This window comes from Thunnus maccoyii, chromosome 12 (genome assembly GCF_910596095.1).
Source record: "Thunnus maccoyii chromosome 12, fThuMac1.1, whole genome shotgun sequence".
NCBI classification, from domain to species: domain Eukaryota; kingdom Metazoa; phylum Chordata; class Actinopteri; order Scombriformes; family Scombridae; genus Thunnus; species Thunnus maccoyii.
Window position 1 is genome coordinate 10443295 of NC_056544.1, and position 25902 is coordinate 10469196.

The 25902-nt window shown below is 40.0% G+C and overlaps 3 protein-coding genes and 2 long non-coding RNA genes across 10 annotated transcripts; 2 read left to right on the forward strand and 3 right to left on the reverse strand.

The window, feature by feature from the left end:
• atp1b3a (ATPase Na+/K+ transporting subunit beta 3a) lies at positions 1 to 4239 on the forward strand. 2 transcript variants are annotated; one of them, XM_042428583.1, is made up of 7 exons: positions 1 to 534; positions 1871 to 1999; positions 2335 to 2433; positions 2574 to 2767; positions 3028 to 3078; positions 3632 to 3718; positions 3807 to 4239. In XM_042428583.1, exons 1-7 carry the CDS (start codon positions 423 to 425, stop codon positions 3972 to 3974), a joined length of 840 nt encoding a protein of 279 aa, XP_042284517.1. In that variant the 5' UTR covers positions 1 to 422; the 3' UTR covers positions 3975 to 4239. The 2 variants fall into 2 exon arrangements, with proteins under 2 accessions (XP_042284517.1, XP_042284516.1); XM_042428582.1 differs by having other exon boundaries at positions 19 to 534; positions 3632 to 4239.
• Positions 3858 to 6938, reverse strand: LOC121908512. Of its 3 annotated transcripts, none has more exons than XR_006099248.1 (4): positions 5188 to 6938; positions 4760 to 4902; positions 4233 to 4297; positions 3858 to 3949 (listed from the first exon to the last, which is right to left on the reverse strand). It is a non-coding gene; the product is annotated as an uncharacterized LOC121908512 (long non-coding RNA). The 3 variants fall into 3 exon arrangements; XR_006099247.1 differs by having other exon boundaries at positions 4233 to 4372; XR_006099249.1 differs by lacking the exon at positions 4233 to 4297 and having other exon boundaries at positions 3861 to 3949.
• LOC121908513 lies at positions 5536 to 14455 on the forward strand. Of its 3 annotated transcripts, none has more exons than XR_006099250.1 (4): positions 5536 to 5622; positions 7573 to 7677; positions 11153 to 11331; positions 14371 to 14455. It is a non-coding gene; the product is annotated as an uncharacterized LOC121908513 (long non-coding RNA). The 3 variants fall into 3 exon arrangements; XR_006099251.1 differs by having other exon boundaries at positions 7573 to 7658; XR_006099252.1 differs by having other exon boundaries at positions 11153 to 11342; positions 14371 to 14453.
• Positions 8758 to 22746, reverse strand: grk7a (G protein-coupled receptor kinase 7a). Its single transcript, XM_042428580.1, has 5 exons — positions 22659 to 22746; positions 16678 to 21726; positions 14239 to 14694; positions 10999 to 11279; positions 8758 to 10637 (listed from the first exon to the last, which is right to left on the reverse strand). Exons 2-5 carry the CDS (start codon positions 17272 to 17274, stop codon positions 10298 to 10300), a joined length of 1674 nt encoding a protein of 557 aa, XP_042284514.1. The 5' UTR covers positions 17275 to 21726; positions 22659 to 22746; the 3' UTR covers positions 8758 to 10297.
• Positions 21915 to 25902, reverse strand: fbxo36b (F-box protein 36b). The gene is made up of 6 exons (XM_042428581.1): positions 25782 to 25902; positions 25145 to 25253; positions 24367 to 24539; positions 23224 to 24090; positions 23043 to 23076; positions 21915 to 22801 (listed from the first exon to the last, which is right to left on the reverse strand). The coding sequence occupies exons 1-4, from the start codon at positions 25875 to 25877 to the stop codon at positions 23575 to 23577; spliced, it is 894 nt and encodes a 297-aa protein (XP_042284515.1). The 5' UTR covers positions 25878 to 25902; the 3' UTR covers positions 21915 to 22801; positions 23043 to 23076; positions 23224 to 23574.

A 25902-nucleotide genomic window follows, 5' to 3' on the forward strand; every position in this document is an offset into this window, starting at 1 on the left:
TGAAGGTGTATATACCGCTGTAATGTAATTGATGATAAGAAAGATAGTGTGTGCTATATTTATAATTTGTGCGCGTAACGGTGCGTCTCCGTGCGTCTCTCCGTCATTAGCCAATGTACATCCATCTGGTCGCACTGCATCAGCTGCCACGACGGGGCTTGTGTGGACGTCACTGATTTTTTTTTCTCTTCCCTTTCCTCACCTTCCCCTTCTCGTTTTTTTTGTTCCACCAGAGCATCTCTCCTTCTGCTCTCTCCCTCTTTCTACACCGCCCACTCCTTCCCAACCATTGATCCGACCACTCACCGCCGCCTCGCCGGCTTCTTCGCCTCATTACATCGCCTGCTGCGCTTTTCTGCATTTTTTTAAGAACAGGGGGAAAGAAGAAACCGCACATTTTGGACCACAAAGAAAAAATCACCATGGCGAGCACCGAGGACAAACCGGCCAACAAGGAGAACACGTCCAGCTGGAAGGACTCCTTCTACAACCCGAGAACCGGGGAGGTGCTGGGTCGCACGGCCAGCAGCTGGGGTAAGGATCCCCGTTACACAGCAGTCAATTAGTAGATGTGATTTGACATTCACGGGGCTTACACCTAATCTGGTGTTTTCCTCTTTCCATTTTCAAAGCGTTAATATATGCGCGCCTCTTGAAGATGCAGCCTACTGTAGTCTATATTTCTGTGTATGGGTGGATTAAAATGACAGCCATGTACATTTTGGATTAGCTTGAGGAGCCATCATAGGCCTACATGAAGGTGTAAAGGAGAAGCCTGTACCGATAGGGCTCACCAAGATGAATGATGCTTCCAAAAAGGCGTGTATCAGCCTCTCTGCTGCATAGGCACAAATAACCAATAAAGTGATGATCAATGATAACAGCAGATATATATATATATATATTTTATTATTATTATTATTATTAATGTTCATCATCTGCTTAAATAGGATTGTCAGGAAATTCTATTCCTAGTTGCAGACCCCAGCTGATAAAGCAGCCCATTACCTAATCACGTCTTGAGGAGTGTGCCACAGCATTCCTGGGCTGAATCTATAGCTGATCAGGCCATACATTTTATGTAATGATACCCCAGTTATTTCCAGGGTGAGGTAGTGACACACCACCCTCCCTCCAGCAGCCAGCTCCTATAGGCTAGCGCGGGCTGTCAGGCTGCCTGGGCCCCTGTGCTGCTGTGCAGTGGGATGCTCCATTGCAGTTGCATGGCCGCCCACATTAGCATGCCTGTCAAGGTCAAATGGGATTCCCTCTCTCCTCTTTCTCTCTCTTTCACGCACTAGGCAGGTGCATTGTGGGATACTGTTGGAGAGGAATGAGGGAAAGGAGGGGAGGGGGGGTGTATACAGCAAGAAGCTGAGGGGTCCATCCTTATTTTTTTTTTTTTTTTTTGTCAACTTAGAGGGCATCTGTGCTGTGTGAGCTGGATGGTGGTGAACCATTTTGAGTCAGATGTTTCCATTACTGTGCCCCCTTCCTCTCCCTCCCTCCCCCGTTAGATAAATGAGGCAGCAGATGCTATGAGCTCTGCAGCGTCATCTCCCTAAATCTTGTGGGTGCGATTTGAAAACTGTGGGTCTCACTCTCCGATAAAAAAATGGCCTCACGTTTATTAGCATTTAGTATGCAGCATCCCCCCCACACACACACCTCGATCCAAAATGGTTTCTCTCAAAGGGATAGTGCACTCAAATGACAATTTTCTTCAGGCTGCAGATGAGATGAGGAGACATGCAGGAAATCAGAGGGCGTTTGTCCGAGCTTAAGTGAGGTTGAAGCTCGTACATTATACATGACCACCTCTCTGTCTCCTTCACTCATTATGTCTCCTTTCTCTTTGTGTTTGTCCCAGCCCTCATCCTGCTCTTCTACTTGGTTTTCTACTGTTTCCTGGCTGGCATGTTTGCCCTGACCATGTGGGTGATGCTGCTCACTCTGGATGACTATGTGCCGAGGTACAGAGACCGTGTTCCTCATCCAGGTTAGTGTCTTTTCATCATCCACTGCTTGGAAGGGCTTTCAGCTAACTGGCAGGGTTTCTCGTCCAGCCATTCATTAGTCATAGGCTATTTGCACCAATGAGATGCTGTCACAATAATGTGCTACAATCTAGCCGCTTTCTGTATTGATCTGTTTTGAAATCTCTTCCTGTGCGATGTCAGTCGTGGAGTTTGTTTTCCTGTATCAAGGATGTGTTTTCTGCTCAGCTGTAATTCGAGACAAACCCTGTTGATGGCTGAGCATCACTGTCCTCCTGTTACGATCGTTTGTGCCGCTGCTTTTACTACTTCACTCTATGTTTACTTTGTGCTGCAGGGTTGGTGATCCGTCCAAATTCACTGGACATCTCATTCAACAAATCTGACCCACTCAAGTACTCACAGTATGTCCAACACCTGGAGTCCTTCCTGCAAAGTAAGTGCACTTCGCCCTGATGAATTTGTATTAAAAAGGGATCGAAAGAAAGATGTAATAAATTGAATTCCACTCTCCTCCTCCTGGATCTTTTCTCCACTCATTGACACCTGAATATATATCTCTCTTTCTTTTCCTAGGTTATAACGATACAGAGCAGGAGAAGAACGAGGAATGCCTTTCAGGAGTCTATTTCCTGCAGGACGACAGTGAGAACATGAATAAGAAGACTTGTCGCTTCAAGAGGAGCGTCCTGAGTTTCTGCTCTGGTCTTTCTGACATCAACTTCGGATACTCTGAGGGAAAACCGTGCATTCTCCTGAAAATGAACAGGGTAACTCTTACTCGTCTGTCTTGGTTTGTCTGCGAATTTCTTTAGAAGCTTAAAAAACAGCTTTACAAATGTACAATTTCATCCTCTCATCCCTCCCTCTTTCGACCTTTTCTTCCTTCCCAGCCAGCTTCTAATCTACCTACGTTTGCTGTCAGGAAATAAACGATTAATCTTCTTATTCTGGTTCCACACATGCAGCAGCCTTTCTTCATATGTTTCTCTTAACAGTCTCAACCTCTCACGTTTCCTTCACCTTACAGATCATTGGCCTGATGCCCCGTGGGGATCCCTATATCAACTGCACAGTAAAAGTAAACTTTTTTTTTTTCCAAACTATACATGTGCTACTTGCTTGTATGTGTATTTTTTTCATTTCTCTCATAAAAAAAGAACTGATGACCATAACAGTCTGAATACTTTCTTTTTGTTGATCTTGTTTTCATTTTTTCCTTCCTTTTTTTGTTTGTTTTGTGTCTGATTTCTTTCTGCATGCTGTCACTGACGGCTTTAGGGTAAGATGATATGTAAATAATCAGGATTAGGCCAGTAAGGGTGTTTAACACATTTTATTATGTAACAAGTCATTATGCAGGTGCCTCTAAACCCATCCTAGCGCCATTTTTCCAAGTCTTTTTAATCTAATCAGCCACAAATGTCTTTTTGCAGATTAAAGCAGAACACGTCATGTTTTCCACTTCATTAAAATCTCCTCACCTAACAACAGAGGGTCATTGCTTTTCCTTTTTTCATGTCCTGTCTCATGTGATCTGTAAAAAAAACTCTCCTTTGTTATAATTGAACCTAATAAAATGTATTTCATTTAATATCAAATCCACATAGACTAACACATCTTCTTCTTTGCAGAGAGACAACCCAGTCCAGATGCAGTATTTCCCCAGTGAGGGGCGTATTGATAAGATGTATTTCCCCTACTATGGCAAGAAAGCCCATGTAAGTATTTATCTCCAGTCGGATTGTGTCCGCCAACATCCTGACATTGATGTGTTATTGACGGGCAGCTGTCAATCCTCTGATGCAGGAGAGTTACGTGCAGCCTCTGGTGGCTGTGAAGCTGCTGCTCACCAAGGAGGACTACAACAAGGAGCTGCCGGTGGAGTGCAGGGTAGAGGGCTCTGACCTTCGCAACAACGACGAAAGGGATAAGTTCCTGGGCCGCGTCACCTTCAGGATCAAGGTGGTCGAGTAAAAGAGTAAAAAGAGAAAAAAAAAACGGCTGGTTAAAGGAGCTAGATGCAGAGGCTGCCCACATTCCCTAAGGATTTATATTTAAGAATAAAAAAAAAGGAAGGAAGTGTCAAATCCATCACAAAGACAGCATTTGGGATGTGGCCAAACAGTCTAATGCAGATTAGTTTGGCTTCCAGTAGGAGGGCCAGTTAGATGATGAACGTTGCTTTTGATGATATTTTTTTGACCCTTCTTTCCTTCAAAATTCCTTGCTGACCTCCTCAAAGATCCCGAGAGACCAAGACACAGGCTCTGCTCCTGATCTGCAGCAGAGTGCACCAGCTGAGCGGAAAAAAGGAGGTCTGAACTCTTACACCGGTGTTACACCGTATTTGATGACCCATTAGATTCTGTGACCTGCAATGTTGGAAGGAGTACTCAGATCCTTTACTTAAAGTAAAGGTATCCTATCAATACCGAGTGTGAAAATACAAGTAGAAATCCTGCATTTAATATCATACTTAAATAAAAGTATAGAAATATTATCAGCTAAATTTACTCAAAGTAAAAGTAGTAATTTTGCAGAAAATCAGGCTGTGACTGATATATTAAAATGCTGCTTATGCATTGACTCGGTCGTATTAATGATGCACTTTGTTAAATGTATTTAATATATCAGATCATTTTACTTAAGTAATAGATCAGAGTATTTCTTCCAACACTGCAGGTCACAGAATATGATGGGTCACCAAATACGGTGTAACACCGGTCTTAGCTCCGTCCGACTTTGTGATTTGAACTTACACCGCGTGCACCCAGCCTGACTGACCACGGTCGGAGCTGCCCCTGCTCTTTATGATGCGCGTCCACGTGATGATTGTTGCCAAGCAACACACTTCTATCCAAAGCGCAGCCTAACTTCTCCCTTCAAACAAGCTATGGAAGATCTGGATAAACCAAAAGAAAAAGGGAAAATACATTTTACTGTAGAGAAAAAGAAAAAGTATACAACAGCCCCAATACTGCAAACAAAGACAAAACTGTCAGTATGGAAATCGATCACCAGTGCAATTCATAAAGTATGAGATGGCAGCTGAAGAGGTCAGAGAGAAATAGAAAGATCTTTTATCAAAAGCCAAAAAGGATTCATTGGCTCTTAAAAATCTGCCGAGAACATAAGAACTAAACCTATTGAGAGAATCAGTTCAGATATGACTTAATGTGCCATTCACCATTCTTTAGTGAAAACAACGGATCATTTGTTTCTTGGATTAGTTCATACAGCTCTTGCCTGCCAAACAAAGACTCTCAATCATCTCACTGTCTGAGATGTCCAGCGGGTTTGTCCGATCACGGAGGCCTCTTCCTCGTCTTGATGCCTGTAAACAAGACACACTGCCATCGCTGTTTTTCTTTTCTGGTTGTGTGATGTGATTTTTTGTTACCATGGTTACTAGTCTCTAGACGGTATCCTGCAGCCGGCTTATTCAGTTATCATCTGACCGGGACCAAATAAACGAGGATGTTACAAGTTATCTAAAGTTACGGACCAAAATATCGATAAGGAAGTTTAGTGAAAGCTACAATCTCCATGGCGACGCTAGCACTAACCAATCACACTTCGCGACAAAAGATGACGGTGTCCGCGACATGACAAGCTTCTCCAGGTGCGCGACACTTTTTTTTTTCTTTCATTTGAAGATACGTCATTTCTGTCGAGTGACACTTATCAAAAGCGCTCCAGTTATACCCAGGCACAAAACATACATCAGTCTAAATGGTGCACTAGTCATGACCTTACATTGGTCATAACTTTCAGGTCTAAGTCGGACGTTATGTCACACCAAGGCTACGCCCAGCTGGTGCACTCTGCTCCTCATCCATCCATCCACCCATCCATCCATCCATCCATCCATTCACCTGTTGCACTGTTCATTCTTCACTCATTTGATTTTTTTATTTTAGTATTGATGTGATTAGGTAATTTATAGCCATTGCAAGCAAGCTATTTGGAGCTGTTGTGTTATTGCTGATACAACTTTTTAATTTTTTTTTATAGATCTTCCTGCTATCAGGAAGAGAGTGTTGTTTTCATCTCTCCAAACAGTATGAACGACTGTATTATTGCCGGTGCTGGGAGGATTTTTATCTTGCTGTATTGTACAATTGAGAAAGTAGAATCGTTTCCAACACATCTCCAGAATACTCACATATCACATCACAAAGACTTCATAGGAACGTATGTTGATAATCAAGTATAGCCACTGTATCCCTGTATATGAAATGCCAATTACAAAGTCCCTTTCTACATATAAATACATTGTGATCCTTACCATATTTAGGGAATTATAGATAGATCTTTGTGTTGTGGTCCACGTTGCCACAACCAAGTCTTGTGCTGTCTGTCCGTCTGTCTGCATGTCTGTCTGTCTGTCTGTCTGTCTTCCTGTTTACTCACCTCTCCAGTGCAATAGCCAACAATGTGGGTGAGGCCTCCAGGACTAGGTTAGTTGTCTCGCTCCACCTTGCGGGGTGCTGCATATTGATGGTGGCTGAGGCGACACACACACACATAAAGTACAGTGTAAAATTGCAAAGGGGAGAGGCACTGGAAAAGCATTGCAAAAATAAAAAGTTCACTGTAACTATGTACTGTATATCTTTATGTGAAACTGTATATCTATCTGGGTCTCAAAGATTGTTTGTTAGTTTTCTCTCTTCTTCAGCCTGTTGATCTGATTGTCTGCCAATCTATTACTCTTCAATGTATATATATACACTATCTACCATATTTACTTAATTCACACTGTATTTTTGTCACAAAACACAATGTCTGTGCACTGTAAAGAAATAATTTAAGCAAAGATTTACAGGAAATTATCTTATTCAAAGCTATGTTTACACAGTCTTAAAAGGAACCCGCATTTAAAAGAACAACTTGTAACATCTCTTCAGGGTGCCTTAAGACCTGATGAAATAAATTGTGGAATAAAAGTGATTTTGAAGAAAATAATTCTCCTGTCTTTTTTTAATCATTATCTTAATTTCTTAATCATTTACTTAAGTAAAACACTCCTTTACTTTGCAAAACACTCCTGCAATCTTTTTTAAAAAACTTTAAAAACTTGTTTTTATATCAAATCTTAATCTGTGAAATAACTGGTAACTATAGCTGTCAGATAAATGTAGTGGAAAAAGTTTTCCCTTGAATTGTATTGTAGAAATATAAAAGTAGAATCCAATGGAAATACTCAAGTGAAGAGGAAATGTCTAAAATCAAGTAAATGTACTAGTTAATTTTCACCGCTGCTCTTTGTTAGATTTTTAGCCTGGTTCGCTGTTTATCTCTCTGTTTCTAAAGAAAGTCACCTGAACATCCAGACACAGGCTTTAATTTGAGCCCGATGAAGAATCTTCACATGTATAAATAGATGTGAAATGATATTACGTAATGCACTGAATTTGAATTGAAAGCTTTTATGTGCTTTATAATGTGGCGGTAGAGAGAAATTAGTAAGGCTGAATGAGATTGCTGAGATTGTGTTTTGGTCCAGTAATCTTTCACCTTCAGTCAGTAACAGACTGTATACTCAATATCAGTCTCACTATCATTGTAGCACTAACCTGCTGCCACACGAGGGAGCCAGAAACAAGACGGGCAGAGCAGGCTGCTGGTGAAAGTGTGCTGCCTGAAGGACTGAGGGTGAGAGAAGAATAGTGAGGTATGTTACATTTCTCATTTCTGCATCTTGTGCTTTTCTTTCCACACAGATTGATGTTGAAAAATCCACATAATCAACCAACCTAGGATCCTAGTTTACTTTCCTGCATGTCTAGTTGTAATCTTAATTATTTTGATGTCTGCTGAAACATGGACTATAGCCTTATCATTGTTTGAATAGTTGTACCTGTACCCACAGAGACTGCACTGGCTGTTGAGGTCAAAAAATATCAAGTCAGTATTAAAAGGAGTCAGATCACATCTGTCCGCTCTCATTTAACATCACCTCCATCCGTCCAGCTCTCCCTGTGCCTTGAGGCAGCAGCAGCAGTTCTGTCCTTCACTGTCCACAGCAGTCTGTACCCAAGTCCTGTTATATGTGAGATAATCTCTCGGGGTTTAGCCGGAGCAAGAATCCACCTTAGTGTCCCCTAAGCTCTTACTGTCCTTGAGTTGGACTGCTGTAAAAAAAAAAAAAAACTGGTGTTGTAATGTTGGAGGCAAAAGAAAATATATAACTGATCATCTCATCAGTCCAGTTTTCCCTCTTCCGCACTCATTGGATGACTTTTATAATTGTTTTGGGGGTTTTTTTTCATACTGATTTATTGCTCACCAAAAAAATCAAATATTAAAATGTGCTGAAATACCGTTTTTCAGCTCAGCACTGTAGCTGCTGGCCTCTGCTCGGACTTGTCATTTGGCAGTTGCATTGAGCTGCTTCAGAACCGAGGGGATTTGAAGCTGATTTAAGTAAAGAAGACACAAGGATAACACTGGTTATCGCCTTATCAGCTAAGAGTTGAACTTGCCAATTTGCGGCGGCCTGGAGCACAGCCTGGCTGTAGTCAGTATCCTGAAATGGATTAATGCAACTGATATTTTTAGGTTTTACTCCAGCGTCCCCTGGTTATATATAGCCTAGAGAACATGCGTAACATGGCACAATTTAAAATGTTCTCTGACGCTGGTGGTAGATGTGTTCTCATTGTGTTCTAAAGCCTCAAGATTCCCAGAGATCATAGAAAAGACAACAGAAGTTTTAAAAGACATAAATTTTACTTTATTCAAATGATTAAAGATTCAAGGAAATTCCTGCTTTACATCTGACATTTCTATAGTAGCATGCATCGCAATTCCTCTCATGTTATATTTACAATTACATATAATATCATATATATTTATATCTTATTAGCATTACCAGTAAAAACTCAACTCTGCTCAAGATCTGGACATTTCAAAACTTTAATAATTACCCTGAGACAAGAAATAATTTTTGGTTTTTTTACTAACCCAAGTTTCTACTCAGCTTAATCTTTTTCAGGATCTGGCTAGTTTGAGTTATTCACTCGCATCTCAAACTAAGAGCCCTGAATTATCGAGCCTGTCCTCCCAAGAAAAACAACCCTAATGGGTCGTTCTGGAGTGCAGGTACAAACCACCTATGTGGTCATTCAATTTGGAGGACTTGTTAGGGCTATCACAGTGTTTTGGGGCCGTGGAAAGGGCAACCTGCAAATTCCTGGTACAGGAATTTATTGCCCAACTCCTCTAAAATTTCCTCCTCCATACACAGCAATTAACTGCAGCTCCTGCACTCAGCTTTCTTTCCCAGCATCCCAGGGCAACAGAGTCCATATCTCACTAAGTTGAGCCTCATAGCACCAACATAAGAACGACTCAGTGAAGAGGTCTTCAGTATTCATTTTCCTTAAACTAAATCCTTATTTTAAATTACTTACATCTCTCCCTTTCTCTTTGTGCATAGATATAGATATTTTTCTTTATATACATTACATACAATTGCTTTTTATAGTTTTTATAAAACTAAACTGTTGGGCAGAAGGAAAACCACCTGGATGTAAATGCAGTGATCAGCCTCAATAATGAGGTTTAGGATCACAGCACATAATATTAAGCACTACAACTGTCTGTCACATGTGGTTAAAAAGCACTTTTCATCGTAGAAACAGTGTGACCTAATGATGGCATCAATATAGGGAATGAGGTGCTATAAAATGCTGTAATTGTTGCGCAAACCACAGGAACCAAACAGTTTCAAGGTCTAGGAGACCATTCAAATTTCTACAGATGTGTCTCAGTACCAATTTAAGTTTAATGCTGAACTGCACCATTTCAGCAAGAAGTTATACTGCAAATAAGAAAAAATAATTCTCAGACAGCTCAGATTTAGACAGTTTCTTCATAAACTAATACAGTATTTCTGGCACAAAAGCCTTTGACTTACTCCTCTAACACTAGTATTCTTAGGGAGGTTGTATAAATTACTCAGAGCAATCATTCCTGATCAACATGGTTGCAAGTCTACATGATTAGATACAAATATAAGCAAGAGAAGCTGTGAAGCAGAGAGATGATGCTCAAAAAACATCATCACACCCTCCATATTTTATTGAACTTTGCCTCAAGAGCGGTAGATCTCTAAACCTTGAGCATCCTTACAAGAGGGGGATCTTTCTCAATCTGTCATCAATAAAGATGCTCACCTCTTTTGTAAAACATGATCCATCTTTTACAACAGTGTTAGTGTGCATCTGACTGAGAAAACAAACAAATTATTGAGCATTGTGACTGGTATATGACATCAAACATTTGGCTGCTCACAGCAATATACACGTGCCAGACTTCTTATCGCCATCAGGATCTCCTCCTCCCTCTTTCCTGTTGGGATCATTGAGCTCGTCAAACAGTCCAGTGTCAATCATCTCCTGCTGCCACTGAATGGGCACAGCACCTGTGCTAAACTCTTTGAAGAATTTATCATCCTTGGCGTCAAACTCGATGCCCTTGATCTCGGAGAACTCCGCAATGTCGCCTGTGTCCTTGGCATAGACGACATTGGGCTTGGGCACCCACGGAGGATCCACCAGCCCAGCCTCCAGACGGGGGAAGTTGATGCTCTTGAACCAATCATGCTTCCTTGGATCCTCCATGTTGTTCCTAATGAGGAGGAAAGAAATATACTTCTCCATCAGAGTTTCAAAACAGTGATGTTGTGTTAAGGTGAAGGTTTCTTCACCCAGGGTTAAGGTTAGGGTTAGCATTAGGGGTTAGGGGTTAGGGCTGCCTAACATCCATTGCACCAGTTTACCAGTATAAAACAGTAAATCACACTCTGCATTGCTGTTAGATCTCTGGGACTAATTTCAAATATAAAAAAACAAATGAATAAATTAGAAAAGAATAAGTCAAATAAAATCAACACAGTATGTTGCAAAACTTCCAAATAATTAAGCTGCTGTTTGAAAATACTTATCAGCCACAGCTTGCTTATGGCTGTACAGTAAGAAGAACCTCTTACTTCATGCCCAGACGCTCTTCTATTTTCTTCTTGAGGAACTGCTGGATGATGTCCTTGGTGACAGCATCAAAGAATTTGTGCTCCCACTTGGGTTCCTCATTTTGAATGCGGCGCTGTACCTCCTCCTTCTCCACCTTCTCCTTCTTGCTCTCAGGGCCTTTGAAAGGCGTATAGCCAGCCACCATCTCATAGATACTGCAGCCCAGGGCCCACCAGTCCACTGATGTCCTGTATGGAGTTTTGGTCAGGAGCTCTGGGGCCATGTATGCTCCAGTACCAGCCTGGCGGGGAGAAAGAAGAGAAGGGGGTAGATTGAGAGGAGCAGTGAAACAGGTGAATATGAGGTATCTGTAATTCTTTATTTTTATTTTCTAGAAAGCATGACATGTTTTCTATGTCTTAAACATCGAGATCTCTCCTGTGTTCAAGTGCTGTGGATGAAAACAATGCTTCTACAGTCTAATTTACGAGATGATGTGATAGCAAAGTAAGATGAACAGGGAAGACAGGGCTGCTCAAAAGAAGTAGAGAACAGAAAGAGATTATTGTGGAATGACAGACTGGTAGAGAACAACGTTCTAACTTGGAGATATAATCCTTATAGATCTCCATTGACAAGTGTTAAATAGGTCAATTGCAGGCATTACTCAAAGCCATAATCTGGTGTTCGCCATCTTTCCCCTGTCTTTAACTTTCACCTTTCTCTCTCTTGCTCCTCTGTCCCCCTCCCTCACCGTCTATCCCTCCCTCCCTCCCTCTCCCTGTATGACCTCCCCTGCAGCCTCTGACCAAGAGCTTAATCCTAATGCTAAGCCTACTACCTGTCAAGAGTCATGTGTTTCTACACACTGACAGAGTTCTCCAGCCTCTTATATAAAGGCTGGCCATTTCTGGATGCTATAGCCACCAGCAGAAATACGTAACATCCAGACAACACGTAGCTATGCCTAATGTATAATTAATGCATGCACAACATAAACTGGCAAATATCCGAGTGCTTACTATGCTACTGCAAGGAAGTCCTGAAGAAAGCCTGTTGCAAAATTCTTCATTTGGTTTTTCAGGTCATCTATAGGTTAGTGCAGATGAGATGTCATAAAGGTATTATGAAGACTTCAAAATGCAATTTAATATAGTAAAACCTATATATAAAACCTAAAAGACAGTTCACATGAGCTTGAAGAATTCCTATTAATCTTTTGCATCGGTATGTATCAGACACTGCATCATTTAACAAGTTCTTTACAACTTTTGCTACAATTTAAATTATAAAATAGTTGTACTTTTTGCATGACAGGTTCTGATCACCAGATGCACCTGGTACATCCACGTGTGTCCTTTAACAACTACTATAGATGTGCCAGTTTGACTAATATTAGCAGCCCACTGACCAAGCCAAAGGTTTTCATGCAAAACATACTTAGTAGCATGTCAGTTATCATGCAAATCTATTGAACTCCTGCATTATTATCAACTTCTCACTGTGGTTTGTAACTATGCTCTGTGCATCTGACATGTGTCTGTTAGCAATCAATATAACTTGACAGAACCTGCAAACTCTGGTTTATCAAGGAGCAAAACTGTTCCACATATGATCATGTAGACTATAAAATGATCACCTATAATACTAGTCAAAAGTTTGGAGATATCGTGACAGTGTTAACTGATCTTAGTTCATGCAAAGAACCAATCTCTTGACACTTTTCAGTCAAGGTAAAGTCACCTTGTTTGCAAACTAACATGTCTAAACATATTATACGTTTTTATCTGGATCTGTCAATCTAATCAGGGACAGACTTGTGTAATGCCCGCTAAGAGGATTAGGAGACCAAAGCCAGCCTTGCCTGTAGGAGGTTAGCAGTCACTTTGGCTGGCTGAGGAGCATCAGAGTACTGGATAATGAGCTTACTAGACTTTCATAGAGCCGAGAGCTTACTCTTTGCTACTGCTAGTAAGTCCTAAAGAAACCCTGTTGCAAATTTTTTCATCTTTTTCAGGTCATCAATAGGTCAGTACAGGTGAGGTGTAGCATACTGTAGGTTTTATTAGATGAACATAGAAGAAAAAATGAAAGAAAAAAAAGTGTCCACTGGGTCATCCTTAGATTCTTTTAACAGTAATTCTATAGGGTTGTGGTTGTGTCCTATCTGCATAATACCTGTTTTTGTTGGGAACAAACACATTTTTAGAGCTCAGTGATTGATCTGACAGGTCATCACGATGTTCTGGCACACTGACAACCTTTTTTTTGCATATCATCAAGTGAGCCTCAACAAGATTCAATAATCACTCCTGTGCAACCAATGGGTGTAACAACAAGTTGAGCTCATTTGTTACATGGTATCTGAGTTACTCTTCCTCCAGGCAAGAAGAAGTGTTATAGGTTTCATAAAGCATTGTGGATAGAAAATGCAGCACGGCTGAGGCTGGTCTCTCAATGTAAAGACTACAGAAATAACTAAATCTCTGTGACCAAGTTGCTGAGGGAAACCTTCTTACGCTTATTGACATGCCCTGGACCTCCAAGGTTTCTAAGAGAGCCCCTACACAAAATGGTGGCCTATAAATGGCTGGGCTATAATCTGACTCCTAAAGGATTAAATGAGTTATATAATGGATTCAGAGACTCTCATTGCACAGATCTTTAAGCATTCCAGTAATCCCTGTCCGAATTTAAAGTAAAAACCCCACCTAGATTGACAGCCTGTCCAAGAACTTGAGCACAGTTTTTAGGTACAGCCTCATTTTCAGATAAGTCAACACAGACAGGGTGGAGATGAAGCATCACTCAGCGACCAGTGTTCATCTACATGGTTTCTTTGTTATTTTTTTCTGCAGCAGTTTGTGTGGACTTAGTTATTCCACCCATGTAGATGAAGACTGTTTGTAAAGCATGTCAATCTTAGATCAACTACACATATCCAAACAGGAGAGGATTCCTTGCCTGCTCTTTGGTGTATAAGCCTAGACTGCCCTTTGGTGTATTAACTTCAAAGGCTTTGAATAATAGATGCAATTGCCCCTTTAAGGTTGACATCTTTCATCATGATGTAAAATTATGATTCCTATCATCATTGCTGAAATCATCCAGCAACATCCTCTCATGGTAACAGCACCATAATGACTTTGAGTGGGCAACTTGGTATACTTTGTGCAAGTTTTTAACACATTTCAAAAGTGAACAGACCAGCATAACAACTGTTCAACCTATAAATAACTGTTGTGATTATATCTGCTCACCATCTGGGTCACGGTCTTCCCTGGAGCAATCTCTATGGCCAGACCCAAATCTGAAAGTCGGCACTGGCCTTGGCTATCCAGCAACACATTCTCTGGCTTCATGTCACGGTATACGATATCCATTTCATGCAGATGCAGAATGCCAGTGGTGATTTGCGCTGTATAGTGGACGATGCGCTTCATCTCAATGCCCTGGTCTGCACCCTTGCCGTCATAGCCAATGTTGTAAATGTGGTACTTCAGGTCTCCTCCATTCATCAGGGTCATCACAAGGCACAGGTGGGTCTTGGTGTCATAAGCGTAAGCCAAGTTGACCAGAAACAGGCTGTTAACCTTCTCCAAGATCTTCTTCTCCAACAGGGCCATCTTCTCACCACCCTTCTTCTTCAGGCGCTTTTTACACAGCTTCTTGCAGGCATACATCTGGCCTGTGTTCTTCACCTGGACAGCACATACCTGGAAAAAGACAAATTATTTGTTAAAAAGAAGGATCACCACAGTGTGATTTTATTATTTTATTTATATATCAAACATTCCACCGGTTATTTTTCAAGTAAATAATATTTGCCACAGAGACAAAGCATGGTCTACTGGTACCAGACTGACAAGCAGACCTCCAGACAGCTATACTGATGGTTGATGTAAATCTGACTACTTTTTGATTAGAAATGTAGGTTTCTAGAAACTAACATTGTTTGGAAACTGTAAAATTAAAAAAGGCTCCTCTTCTCTTCTATCCTCATTTTATTATCTGAGATTTTGTCCTACAGTATACCAACAGCACATATATTATGACAAAAGTTAGTTTATAATTTAACTACTAACATAATCACAAATAATCCATCTTCTAAACCAGCAGAGGAAGATTTGTTTGCTTTGTCTCAGTTTATAAGCATCAACATTTCTCTGATTAATGGGTTAAAGAAGTCAACCTAACTTGACCTTTGCCACTTGTGTCACACACATCTTTATCTCAACATTTACTATTGTTTAGTTGCTCTATAGACAGTGGGTAAGGTTTGCCCACTGCTAAATGACATTATATAACAGTTAAAACATGATTGTCCAGCAGCAAAGTTATTTTGTCAAACCTAATTATTTGAATCACGGTTTAACTCTCAAACACTGTATGTGATTTTTTAAATGGAAACAGTATATTACACTCACAGCAGGTTTCAGACCCATTCATAGTAGTAACCCTAAAATGACATACTGTTAAAAACATTACCGTAATACTTTTTGGCATTTCTACACTCCTGTCATAGTATTTACCTCAATAAGTTGCCTTATTTTTGTATACTCAAGCTTGTTGTTAAAGCCTTAACTTAGTTTCTCTTTGAATCAGTAAAGGTGCTCCTCAAGGATCAATTCTGGGACCTGCCTTATTTATATGATATGGATATCAGTACTGTTGTTTTTAAATATTTAATTTAGATTATACTATCTCATATGCATCTGACCCTATCACTAAGCCATGACAAGGCAGCAATGTACCTTTGATTTTCTTCAGACATTTCATACATCTCACAAGAAGGCATTTCTTTGGCAAGAAGTCAGACTCCTGCTATTTTATATCCCTGCAATTTACAGTTACTGGTAGAGAAATTTAGGCATGTTCAAATTTGTAAATACCTAGGAATGTGTTTACATAGCAGTTTGTCTTTTAAAACAGAACCTTGAAACAAAGCTCTTATTGAGTAATCTTACATTTAGTTCCTGACTTGTTATTTTAATATATATTCTATGGTCACCCTCAGGTCTGCATTGAAAAAGAGATTTTGACTTCAATAATACAATAAAGGTTTCCATCAATCAATATTTGATGCATCATAGCACTTTCTCACTTCTATCAAGCTTTGTATTTGTCATTATCTGAAAGATTTGGCCCCTTTTTTATAAACTTTAACAGCTACATCTGTATGCCTCATAACTTCATGGTCACCTTGAGACAAGGTAAATCCTCACGATTATGTATGGTATGATCTCCAGCCCTAGAATATCCTTTCTTATGCTTCAACCCAAATTCACCTCTGTTCCCATTTAAGATTTTTCTTAAAACACTGAAGTATAATACACCATCATTACAATTCTAAAAAATGCTGAATGTATATTATCTTGCAATTTTGGCATACATTATGCAAAATAGTGGTAATACACAATTCACCCCTGTTCCCATTTAAGATTTTTCTTAAAACACTGAAGTATAATACACCATCATTACAATTCCAAAAAAATGCTGAATGTATATTATCTTGCAATTTTGGCATACATTATACAAAATAGTGGTAATACACAATTCTGAAATTGATATCATCATATCCAGGACGTTTGAGCAGACCCCTGCAACCTACAGCAGAGTCAAAATAGATATTATTTTACCATAACACATATTTCAACACACTTTTACAATATCATATGTAGATGTGTTTGCATGCTTACCTCTCCGAAGCCTCCCTTTCCCAGAGTTCTGAACTCATAGAAGTATTTGTCACTGATGGGCTGTTTCTCATACTCTTTCCACTGGAGGAATTTATCAAAGAATGGGCTGGCCTGGTAATCTGTGAAGGGTTTGTTTTTCAGAAAATCTCTTACACCTTCCTGGACTTTGCCTTTCATCACCTCATCAAAGTTGGCATCTGTCACAGACTTGCATTTGTCAGAAGCCTCCCCAGTAAGAAAGGTCAGGAAATTCTTGGAGTCAGCTTTGCAATACTTATTGATGATGTTCTGCCGTGCCTTGTCTTTTGCTGCACCTTCAGCGAGATCCCAGTCATAAAGCTCATCCAGGAAGTCAGCAGCGAGCTTAAACTCAGCATTATTTGCCAGGAAGTCACGGAAAAACTTTTTGCCAACAGGCTGCCTTTCACAAATTGATGTAAAGTCCTTGTCAATGGAAGCTCTTACTGAAGCACATTGCTCAGGCTTGGGGAGAGACAAGCTTCGACGGCGCTTTTTCATCTCCTTGTCATCACCACCCTGGGCTTTTAGGTAGGCCGTGTTGGCCACCAGGTTATCCAGTCCCCCCATGTCACACATCTTGGCGGCTGTATGTGGTCTGTCCCCCCTAAGTGACTGGGTTCTTCAGCGGCTCCCCAGGGATACCCTCTTACAACCAGTGCGGTGTCTTTCAGAATGTTGCCTGTGTGAAAGTGCAATTCGCTCCAGAGTCAGCATACAAATGAGCACTTTCACCCAACCTACCTGCAAACCTAAGACACACTGACACACCCAGTAATTACTCATTTAGAATTAAATACCAGGGAGGGATTTGGGCTTAAGGATCTTTGTGTGGTCTATTCAAGGATGCTGTGCACGGAAAGGGAATCGTAAGCGGGCTCTGTACTAAGAGGCTTTGTAGCCCTCTATATTTGTTCATGGTGTTCAGCAGTCACTAATAGTGGTCCGATGGTTTCTGTTGACTATGCATTTAATGGTGAAAGACAGTAAAAGACTCAGAAAGGAGCGGAAAATGCTCTGGAAAGAGCTTTTAAAAAACTGTCAGAGTAGTTTTTGGAGAATACTGTGTTCTTGTGAATGAAACTGTAATAAATAACAAAGTAATGTTTGGTTGGATATTTACATATTATATTGCATGGATAGAAAATCCCCCTTCATCGTCACCATCTTCTCTTTTCTTCTCCCCGTCTCAACAGAGCGGGTACTTCAGAGAGCTTACATCTAATCTGTCTGCTGTCTCACTGTCATTCTCATAATTCACCCACATTTATCATTGACCACTACTATTTTCCGGACCATTTGCACAATTCTACTTAACATTATTATTATTTCTTGTTAAAACAAAAATTATATACCATACACACAATGTAAAGACCATTATCACAGTGTCAACTGTAGGTAAGCAGAAAGCTTTGGTTTAATAATAAGTAAGATAATGTTCATGATGTAAGCTAAAATACCTAAGCTAAAATACATCACTGAGTTTTTTGAAAGACATACGGTGTAGAACCATCCAAACTAAAATGTGGCATTTGGAAATCACATGCTTTTTTTGATATTGAGAAGTCTGTGCATTTTTATATGTTTTAATGTATTTTAATATAAGATTATTTGTGTTGTAACTGCTAAAACATAGACATGCCCACTGTATTACATTAAGTGGTCAGTGGGATGCAGTGAGACATTCACAAGTAAAAAAATGAGTGCACATTGTTTGCGTTTTCATTTGTCCACTAAACAACAGTGCAAAAAAAGAAGAAAAGAAAACAAAAACTGTGATATATTTTAACTTAATAAAATAAAAACTCCACATGTTACAAAATTTCTCTATTCATGCACATCTTCCAATAGTGTCTGGCATAAGTTGGTAAAAGCAAGAGTCAACACAGACTTAGAGGATCAGATCAATGTGGCTCCAGAGCTTCTTTCTACTGGTCCATTTATAAAAAGCCTGAGAAGTATGACCTCAGTCATGTGACAGAGCTCAGGTTAAGACCTCTGATACAGCTGATACCTAACAATGATACTGCAAACACAAGCCAAAGCCAAAAGGTTTTAGGCAAGGTTTTTCCGATTGAGGTACAACATACATAAGCCTACCCAAATCTGTAGTATAGCGTCATCTTACAACAATTCTGGTATTATACGGTATATATTACAGTATATATACTGTATGCCAAGATTTGATTTTTACTGTCACAGCACTTTATTCAAACCAATCAGTTTGTCTTAATTTTTACTATTGATGAATTTGCATTTTCTATCCTTTGTTGCTGTAGGCAGTAACCCTACATCGCAGCTAGGCTGATGCAGGCTAATTCAGTACGGTAAACCTTGGATAATATTAGTTAATCCTTTCTCAAATGGTCTCAAGCTGTCAGTGCTCTAGACAAGATCAAGGGCTTTGCTTGCCGTCAGAGAGCTCCAGACTCAGACCGTTTGACTTACAAAAGGCCAGGAAGACACCCACACAGGGCAACCAGTAAAGAAGTGGGTAAAATGTTTTTGTTTTGTTTTGTGTTTAATCAGAACAATCAATGAAATTAGATAATGTTTTCCTGAGCAAATTGTTGCTTTTGGCTGGATTTATTCCAAAAGGTAAAAAATAGAGTCAATAGTGTCAGTATTTACATTGAGGAAAGAAACTAATGAAATATATTTTTTAAAACAAGCAGCGAAGACGAACTTGAACTTAATTGAACTTTTTAAAGAGAGAAAGAGGCATCTTGCCAGTGAAAGAGACCTGCCATAGATATCAAATATGTAAAATGTCAATCATATTGTAAATGGATCATAGTGTCAGTAAAGCACTTAAGCCTCCTGAGAGGATGAAAAGAGGCCATGGGTCTCATCTTCTACCAGGTCAAGTAAGGCGGAGAAAGGTAAGCTGAGAGCTCACACGTCACTCTCTGGATTTCCCATTTACTCTACGGAGAATCCCAGCTGAGCCATATAACTCTCATTGAGGGCCCAACACAAATTAATGCATTCATTCTAAAAACATGTGTTTGGCACCAGACTTACACAAACTGTGGTAAAAAGAAACCAAGATGTTGCAAAAAAGAGAGATTAAGAGAGAATAGAGAAATCATGATGAGGTACATTCACACATAAAAAACAGATTGCTATTACTCTTCGTCTCCACTCTGTTTTAGATGTTTGATCCTTTCTGATTTAGATGTTTGATCTTTGACAAGCCTGTCCCTTTAACCTTGGGAGGATTAGCCTGGTCTGACGAGGGAATAAAGGTTAAGATGCGCAGAGCATACTCATCCTATCTCCCACATGGTCCACTACGTGTTCTTTAAGTGGTCTGACTCCATCCTCTTATGGCTTCTCTCAAGCTCTCCACCAAAGAGGGAGTGGACAGAGAGTGTTCCAAGTAGAGCAGTGAGAACTGAGTAGAAGATCGAGAGAACACAATAAACAGCACTGTGTTTCAAGATTTCTCAATCAGCAGCTAAAAAAGTATGTTATAATGTCACTTTAAATGGGGTAAAGGAGGATATGGCATAACCATACATGTAAATACAAGACAGCCACATGAAAAGATAAATAGTTGGAAGTGACCCTCATGACTGAGCCATGCACAATCAAAAACCTCAATGTAGGACATCTTCATTTCATACATCTACTTTTCTACATACTCATCTCATGCAAGGTAAAGTATAGTCAGAAGAAAAGTACTAGGCCCAGCTCAGGCCTATTTCGAGGCTTAAGAAGAATTTGAGGTTTAGGATGGCTTCTCCTCCTTTCAGGTGAGGTGCGTTACACGGTGAGAGGCAGCAGCCGGGTGTGGAATTACTCTCTATGTGAAGCAGCTACATAGAGAGTAAGGAAAATTCTGATAGTTTGTTTGCACATAGAAGGCCACAACAGCAAAGCAGGTAAGTTGCAGAGAAAGGCTTGATCTGCCGACTCCACAGTTAGATTGGACTGAAGCACCTGGAGGGGTGTGATCGCGAGGAATTGCCTCTGTGATTGAAAGATAATGGTGAGTTGTTGTAGGACTCCTCTGCCAGCTACTGACTCTCCATACAAAAGAGGGCATCTGGGCCATCTTGGGCCAAAGGTCAGTGATTCACTACATAGATGTTTTATCAGATCTGAGGCCATATGCTGAAATGAGCTCACTACCAGATTGTCATCTGGCAGTGAGTTGGATCAGATAGCCTGTAAGGCTGGACTTACCAAGTATAGACTTGGTAGATGCCAACATGTCATGAAATATCTGATTTAGAGGGCTCTGTCCGTAATGATTTCAACTATTATGAAGTGGAGTCACTTCTTTTCCTCTGCAATCAATCATTCACTTGGCAGAACAATGTCCCAGTTATTTTAAAAAGGGAGGGGAACTGCTGCCCCTAGCTGGGAATATTTGTCAGAGGCAGTACAAGCACTTTGAGGCAGAGCTGAAGAAATTCAAAGTCTACCCACAGTCAGAATGAGTGATGACATGTCTCTCTGAGGAGACATGGTGCAGGCCAGTGGCACAGGTGGCTGCTACCCACGCCTGGCTAATCCCTGCTCCAACTGCTCCAAGCTCTCAGAGTTCTGTCTAAAACCATCTGTGTTTCAGATACAGGTGCAGGTCCCCAGCTGATTCTGGGATATTTCTGGGTCAACTGTCAGAGTCCAGTTTTCCTTTTTGTCTTTGATTAATGTTTTTCTAGCATTTAGGAAAATATACTCAACTTAGATTTTATTTTCAACCTAACAGAAATCAAAATCTCATCAAGAAATAAACACACAGAAAAAAATCACTTCCATTTCACATATTTGCCAAACTGTTTAGCAGAGCAAGACAAACAGGGAGGCAGAAGGTGATGGCAGTGATGATGTCAGAATGGGAAAGACACAGGATAGACCATTAGCACTGGCAGCTTGTGCCCCCTAGGGGACTGTTTTCTCTTGTGTGCACAGCACTTACTGTATAATCCTATCAAAACTCACAGACGTTATCTGCGTCTTCTAGGAATCCAGATCATGATGTAACTGTATGTGACCTGCTTGTCAAATAGATAGCAATGCCTGCAAATAGAAATTACAGTTGTATGTGTTTTATTTTCACAGGCAAATGGTCTTTTTTTTTTACAGCAACATTAACAGTGTTATTGCACATTTTAAAACATTAGCGTGTACCCTTATGTTTACTGTGGTTTTTGTAACTTTAAAATTATAATTATATCAAACATGTATAATAACAAAAATGCGTAGGGTTAATCCAACTAAACATAAGTTTATTTATGTTTGGGCAGTCGTTCAACTCTTTATGATATAGATTAATAATAGCCTATATAATTAGAGCAATTTATACTTTGTTCTGGTCTAACACTTTTTTCTAATTGGTCAGAAAGTGTGCATTCAATACTGAATCTGGATTATCCTTAACTATTGCACTGCTGGTACTGGGCTGGGTTACCTCTTACTTGTATCAAACTGATATCAGTTATTAGCATACCTGTGGAAACTACATTAATGACTCTCGTTCCCTTACTGGGATCACCAGTTGGATGTCATATTTTAAGTACTTTATACTTGTTGGTTGTTAAATATTCATTAGTTGGGAAAGCTACATCCTTGACGATGTAATACATAAGATCAAAAAATTAAATTGCAGCCAGTTAAACCTCAGATTCAGTTGCATGTCTGATTTAAATATAAAGCTTTACTTTAGAAAACAGAAAACACACAGAAGAATCACAGAGATCCATCGTATTCCAATGAATCAGTTGTCATGTGACATTAATATTTTACTAAATACTCAAACTGGTTCACATTGATAACTTCCATTTCAACTGTGCAAACAAACCTTTTACAAAATGGCCCTTCCATTTAGAACAATTGCATTGCTTCAATTTAAATGTTTAAAAACTTAAAAGTACAACTAAAATGTCTTTACTCTCTGTTTTAAAGTGGGATTCCATAACTCTAAAAGCAGCTAGATGAAGTAGCTTGGGTACCTGACAAGGATGGCATGGCACCTCTCCTCTGCAGAGTTGTGGGTGCTAGCTGATGGGAGAACTGGGGACTACATCTCCTGACACCTTGCCAGCTCATAGGAGGAGCTGGAGGAGCTCCTGCTTGTTCAAGATACAACCTTGACCTGTTTAACAGACATGTAAATGGGAAGATGGATGAGTAATCAAATTTCATAATAAGGCACACATAATCTTGACTAGTTGTAAAGGAACAAGGAACAATTCAGGAATTAACTGCTAATTAATGACTTGTAGATCCTGAATAACTGATGATGTTATTTGAAAAGACTGCTAGATATTAATGAGGCACTATTTATGGATTAATTTCCCCAGATACTGTGTCTGTGAATCTGCATACTGACTTACTTTAATGACCTGTTCCTGGTTTACTCTGAATCACCTGCCAAATGGAACAAAAACAATAACTTATCATTACTTCCTTATTACAGTATATACATATCAGTTACTGAAAGTCTACCAATTAAAGTGAAGCATTATATTGGGTTGTTACGATGAACTATCTCATGATTCCCTCACCATTACTTACAGTGTTTGTGTCCCCTCAGGTAAAGCTGAGCCTCATCCTACCAGAGCAGCAAGTAGCAACTGAGGTTTTACTCAGAATTAGTTCATGAATGACATCATCCAGAGGCAGTAGAACTGTATATTGTATGTTAAATTCACAACTTACAAAATTAAAACTTCTATATTATAATGAACAATTGATAGAATCTACTATATCATGTTATATCTCTTATTCTCTTATTAATATATTCTAGGTCTGAAAAGTCATGGCACAACTAATGAAAATCTCCCCAAATATCCATTGACAACTAATTAATGGCATATCAATACAACAGTAAGCCTGAAACATGGGCAACACAAGTTGACAAAAAGCTTAACTCTGTGTCTTTTCTGGCTCTGCACTGCAGTCCCCTCTAGCATTGCTAAGTTCACTGCTCAGAGCTGGTGCCGCCACCCCACCGTGCTTAAGTTCCTCCAACAATCTTTCAGGCACAGCCACATTGGAATCAGAGCCAAGCTCGGGTTCAGGGTTACGGTCAGGATCAACATCACAGCAAGAGCTGGTGTCAACGCCAATGCCAGTGCCAGTGCCAAGGCTTAGATCAGGGATAATACCAGGGCGAGATTCCTCCTCAGAACTGGACGTGTGCTCTGTCTCTGAACTTTCACCAGGAGATTCCTCTGCCTTTGTATCTGGGTCAGCGACCTGTTCTTCCTGTTGCTCCTCAGTCCTCAGTCTCCTGCGGCTGATCATCTTCTGCAGCTGCAGCTTGCTGGTGAAGAAGATGCTGCGCCAGCCTATCTCTAGTGCCAGAGAGGAAACCTCAACCGAAACTGTGTTGCAGCGCCGCCGTAGTGCCTGCTCCCAGAACTCCTCTGACCCACATAGCTGAGGAGCAAAAATTACAAGTATAATGAATATATATAATTTTTTTGTTACAGTGAAAAGAAGAGCTGATTTTGTTGCCCTGATGTAGTCTAGGTCCCATGATTTTAATGATATAGTAAGTTATTTTATGCTATGTTTAACAATGTAGTCACATGAGAGTTGAACAAAATGCAAAATGTGTCAAAGTTAATCTTAGATAATACACTAAATATTTTATATCAGGACACAGTTTATTTTTGGCAGCATCTTTTTTATGTGTCTATCTGTAGAACTCACCCGCCTGAACCTGCGTGACGTTCGTCCAAGCTGACCTACATCTTCTAGCTCCAGATAATTTATTATCCGAAGAAGTAAGGAGTCAGACAGGTGTTCCAGATAATCATAATGGCCTTGGCACAATCCCTTGGTGTACTGCAAGATTCGTCGGCCAAAAACCATACTGACCTCACCTGGGAAGAAGCCCATTACTTTTACTGTCATCCAGATTCAAACATTTGTTTTGTTCTTATAAACAACATACACAAGACATACAGTAATCTGAATATACAGTGGTATTCACCTAAAGCCCAGTGTAAAAAACATGCTTTCTGTACTTGACAGAACATCTGTCCTTTTTAAACACCATTTTACAAAACAAACACACCTGTAGGTTCCCAGCAATTACTGGCAGAGAACCACTGTGGAGGCGCCACCAAGGGTCAACAGGATTTTTTGAGGGTACTCAACAGCGGTTGTGAATGGGGTGAGTGGTCCCTGCTTTTATTACCATCACTACTAAATACAAATGGGTGGCCACACAAACATCAAAATTTACAGATAATGATAATTCTCACTGTTCTTGCCTTGCCCACATGATGAGAGCAGTGGATTGTTCTCAAGAGCTTGTTGATTCAACTCTCCAGTTATGAGTGGCTACATCGCAACTACATGAGAGCCCAAGCTTTCACTGCCACCTGTTCCCAGTTTTAACTAAGGTGTTATTAATTATTATTACTTATATGCTAGAACCTGTGTGGTGGGTTGTAGACATTGTCCTAATGAATGAAGTCCTTACTCTGCAACCAGCTGTCATCCAAGAAGTCCTGATGAGACTCCCTCAGCTCCCCTGGCTTTGAGTATCTGTCTACAGTCCTCAGAGAAATCTTCCACCACCTCCATATCACCTGGAAATGACCACTGGAAGTATTAGTGGCGTTATAGCTCAGAAAAACACACAACTTTCTTCTTGAATGCAATTCATGTGATTGTGTGAGGTTTCTTACGCGACAAAACAATTATTTACAGGTAAAAAAGAAAAGATGGTTTAGTTAAACAGTTCTTTTCATGTGTTCTGCCAATGCAATTCTGTTTTCTGTTGTTTTTTCTCTTGTACAAGCTACATTTCATTGTTAATACTGGTTATTGGTTTCTATTCAAAGCACTCCTGAACTTATTTCCAAAATACAAGAGGAGGAAGAAAGACATGGCTAAAGTATAGCGTTAGCAGCAAACAGAAATGGCGTTAGACTGCCAGCTCATCCATTGTCTGTGGTTGTGGCAAGATGCCGTTAATACCGTTAATGTTAACGTTAACGTTAGATAGTTTAGGCTAGCGACGCTAAGGGAAGTAGCAGCATTCTGCTTAGATTAAATGGCAAAAACGTCGTTTTTAACCAGAAAATTACAGTTCCTAGTAAAGTACCTATACTCACATCTGACTTGGTGACAGCAAAATGATAAAAGTTCTTATTTGGTGGAGGACCCCCTCCAGAGATTTCAAACAACGGGTCTGTCAAAAGCGACGCCATGTTAAAGTTTGCCTGTTGTCATGGC

Bases quoted from the DNA above. Each gene is read 5' to 3' on its own strand.
- grk7a (XM_042428580.1), bottom strand. From the start codon at position 17,274: ATGTGTGACATGGGGGGACTGGATAACCTGGTGGCCAACACGGCCTAC. The intron at 11,280-14,238 runs GTGAGCAGATAT...TCTCCCCGCCAG, and splicing joins GGAAGACCGTGACCCAGATG to GCTGGTACTGGAGCATACAT. The intron at 10,638-10,998 runs GTAAGAGGTTCT...CCTCCTCATTAG, and splicing joins GAAGAGCGTCTGGGCATGAA to GAACAACATGGAGGATCCAA.
- atp1b3a (XM_042428582.1), top strand. From the start codon at position 423: ATGGCGAGCACCGAGGACAAACCGGCCAACAAGGAGAACACGTCCAGC. The intron at 2,434-2,573 runs GTAAGTGCACTT...TTCTTTTCCTAG, and splicing joins CCTGGAGTCCTTCCTGCAAA to GTTATAACGATACAGAGCAG. The intron at 3,079-3,631 runs GTAAACTTTTTT...TCTTCTTTGCAG, and splicing joins ATATCAACTGCACAGTAAAA to AGAGACAACCCAGTCCAGAT.
- fbxo36b (XM_042428581.1), bottom strand. From the start codon at position 25,877: ATGGCGTCGCTTTTGACAGACCCGTTGTTTGAAATCTCTGGAGGGGGT. The intron at 25,254-25,781 runs GTGAGTATAGGT...GGTCATTTCCAG, and splicing joins TTGCTGTCACCAAGTCAGAT to GTGATATGGAGGTGGTGGAA. The intron at 24,091-24,366 runs GTGAGTTCTACA...TTTGCTCCTCAG, and splicing joins CGTCACGCAGGTTCAGGCGG to CTATGTGGGTCAGAGGAGTT.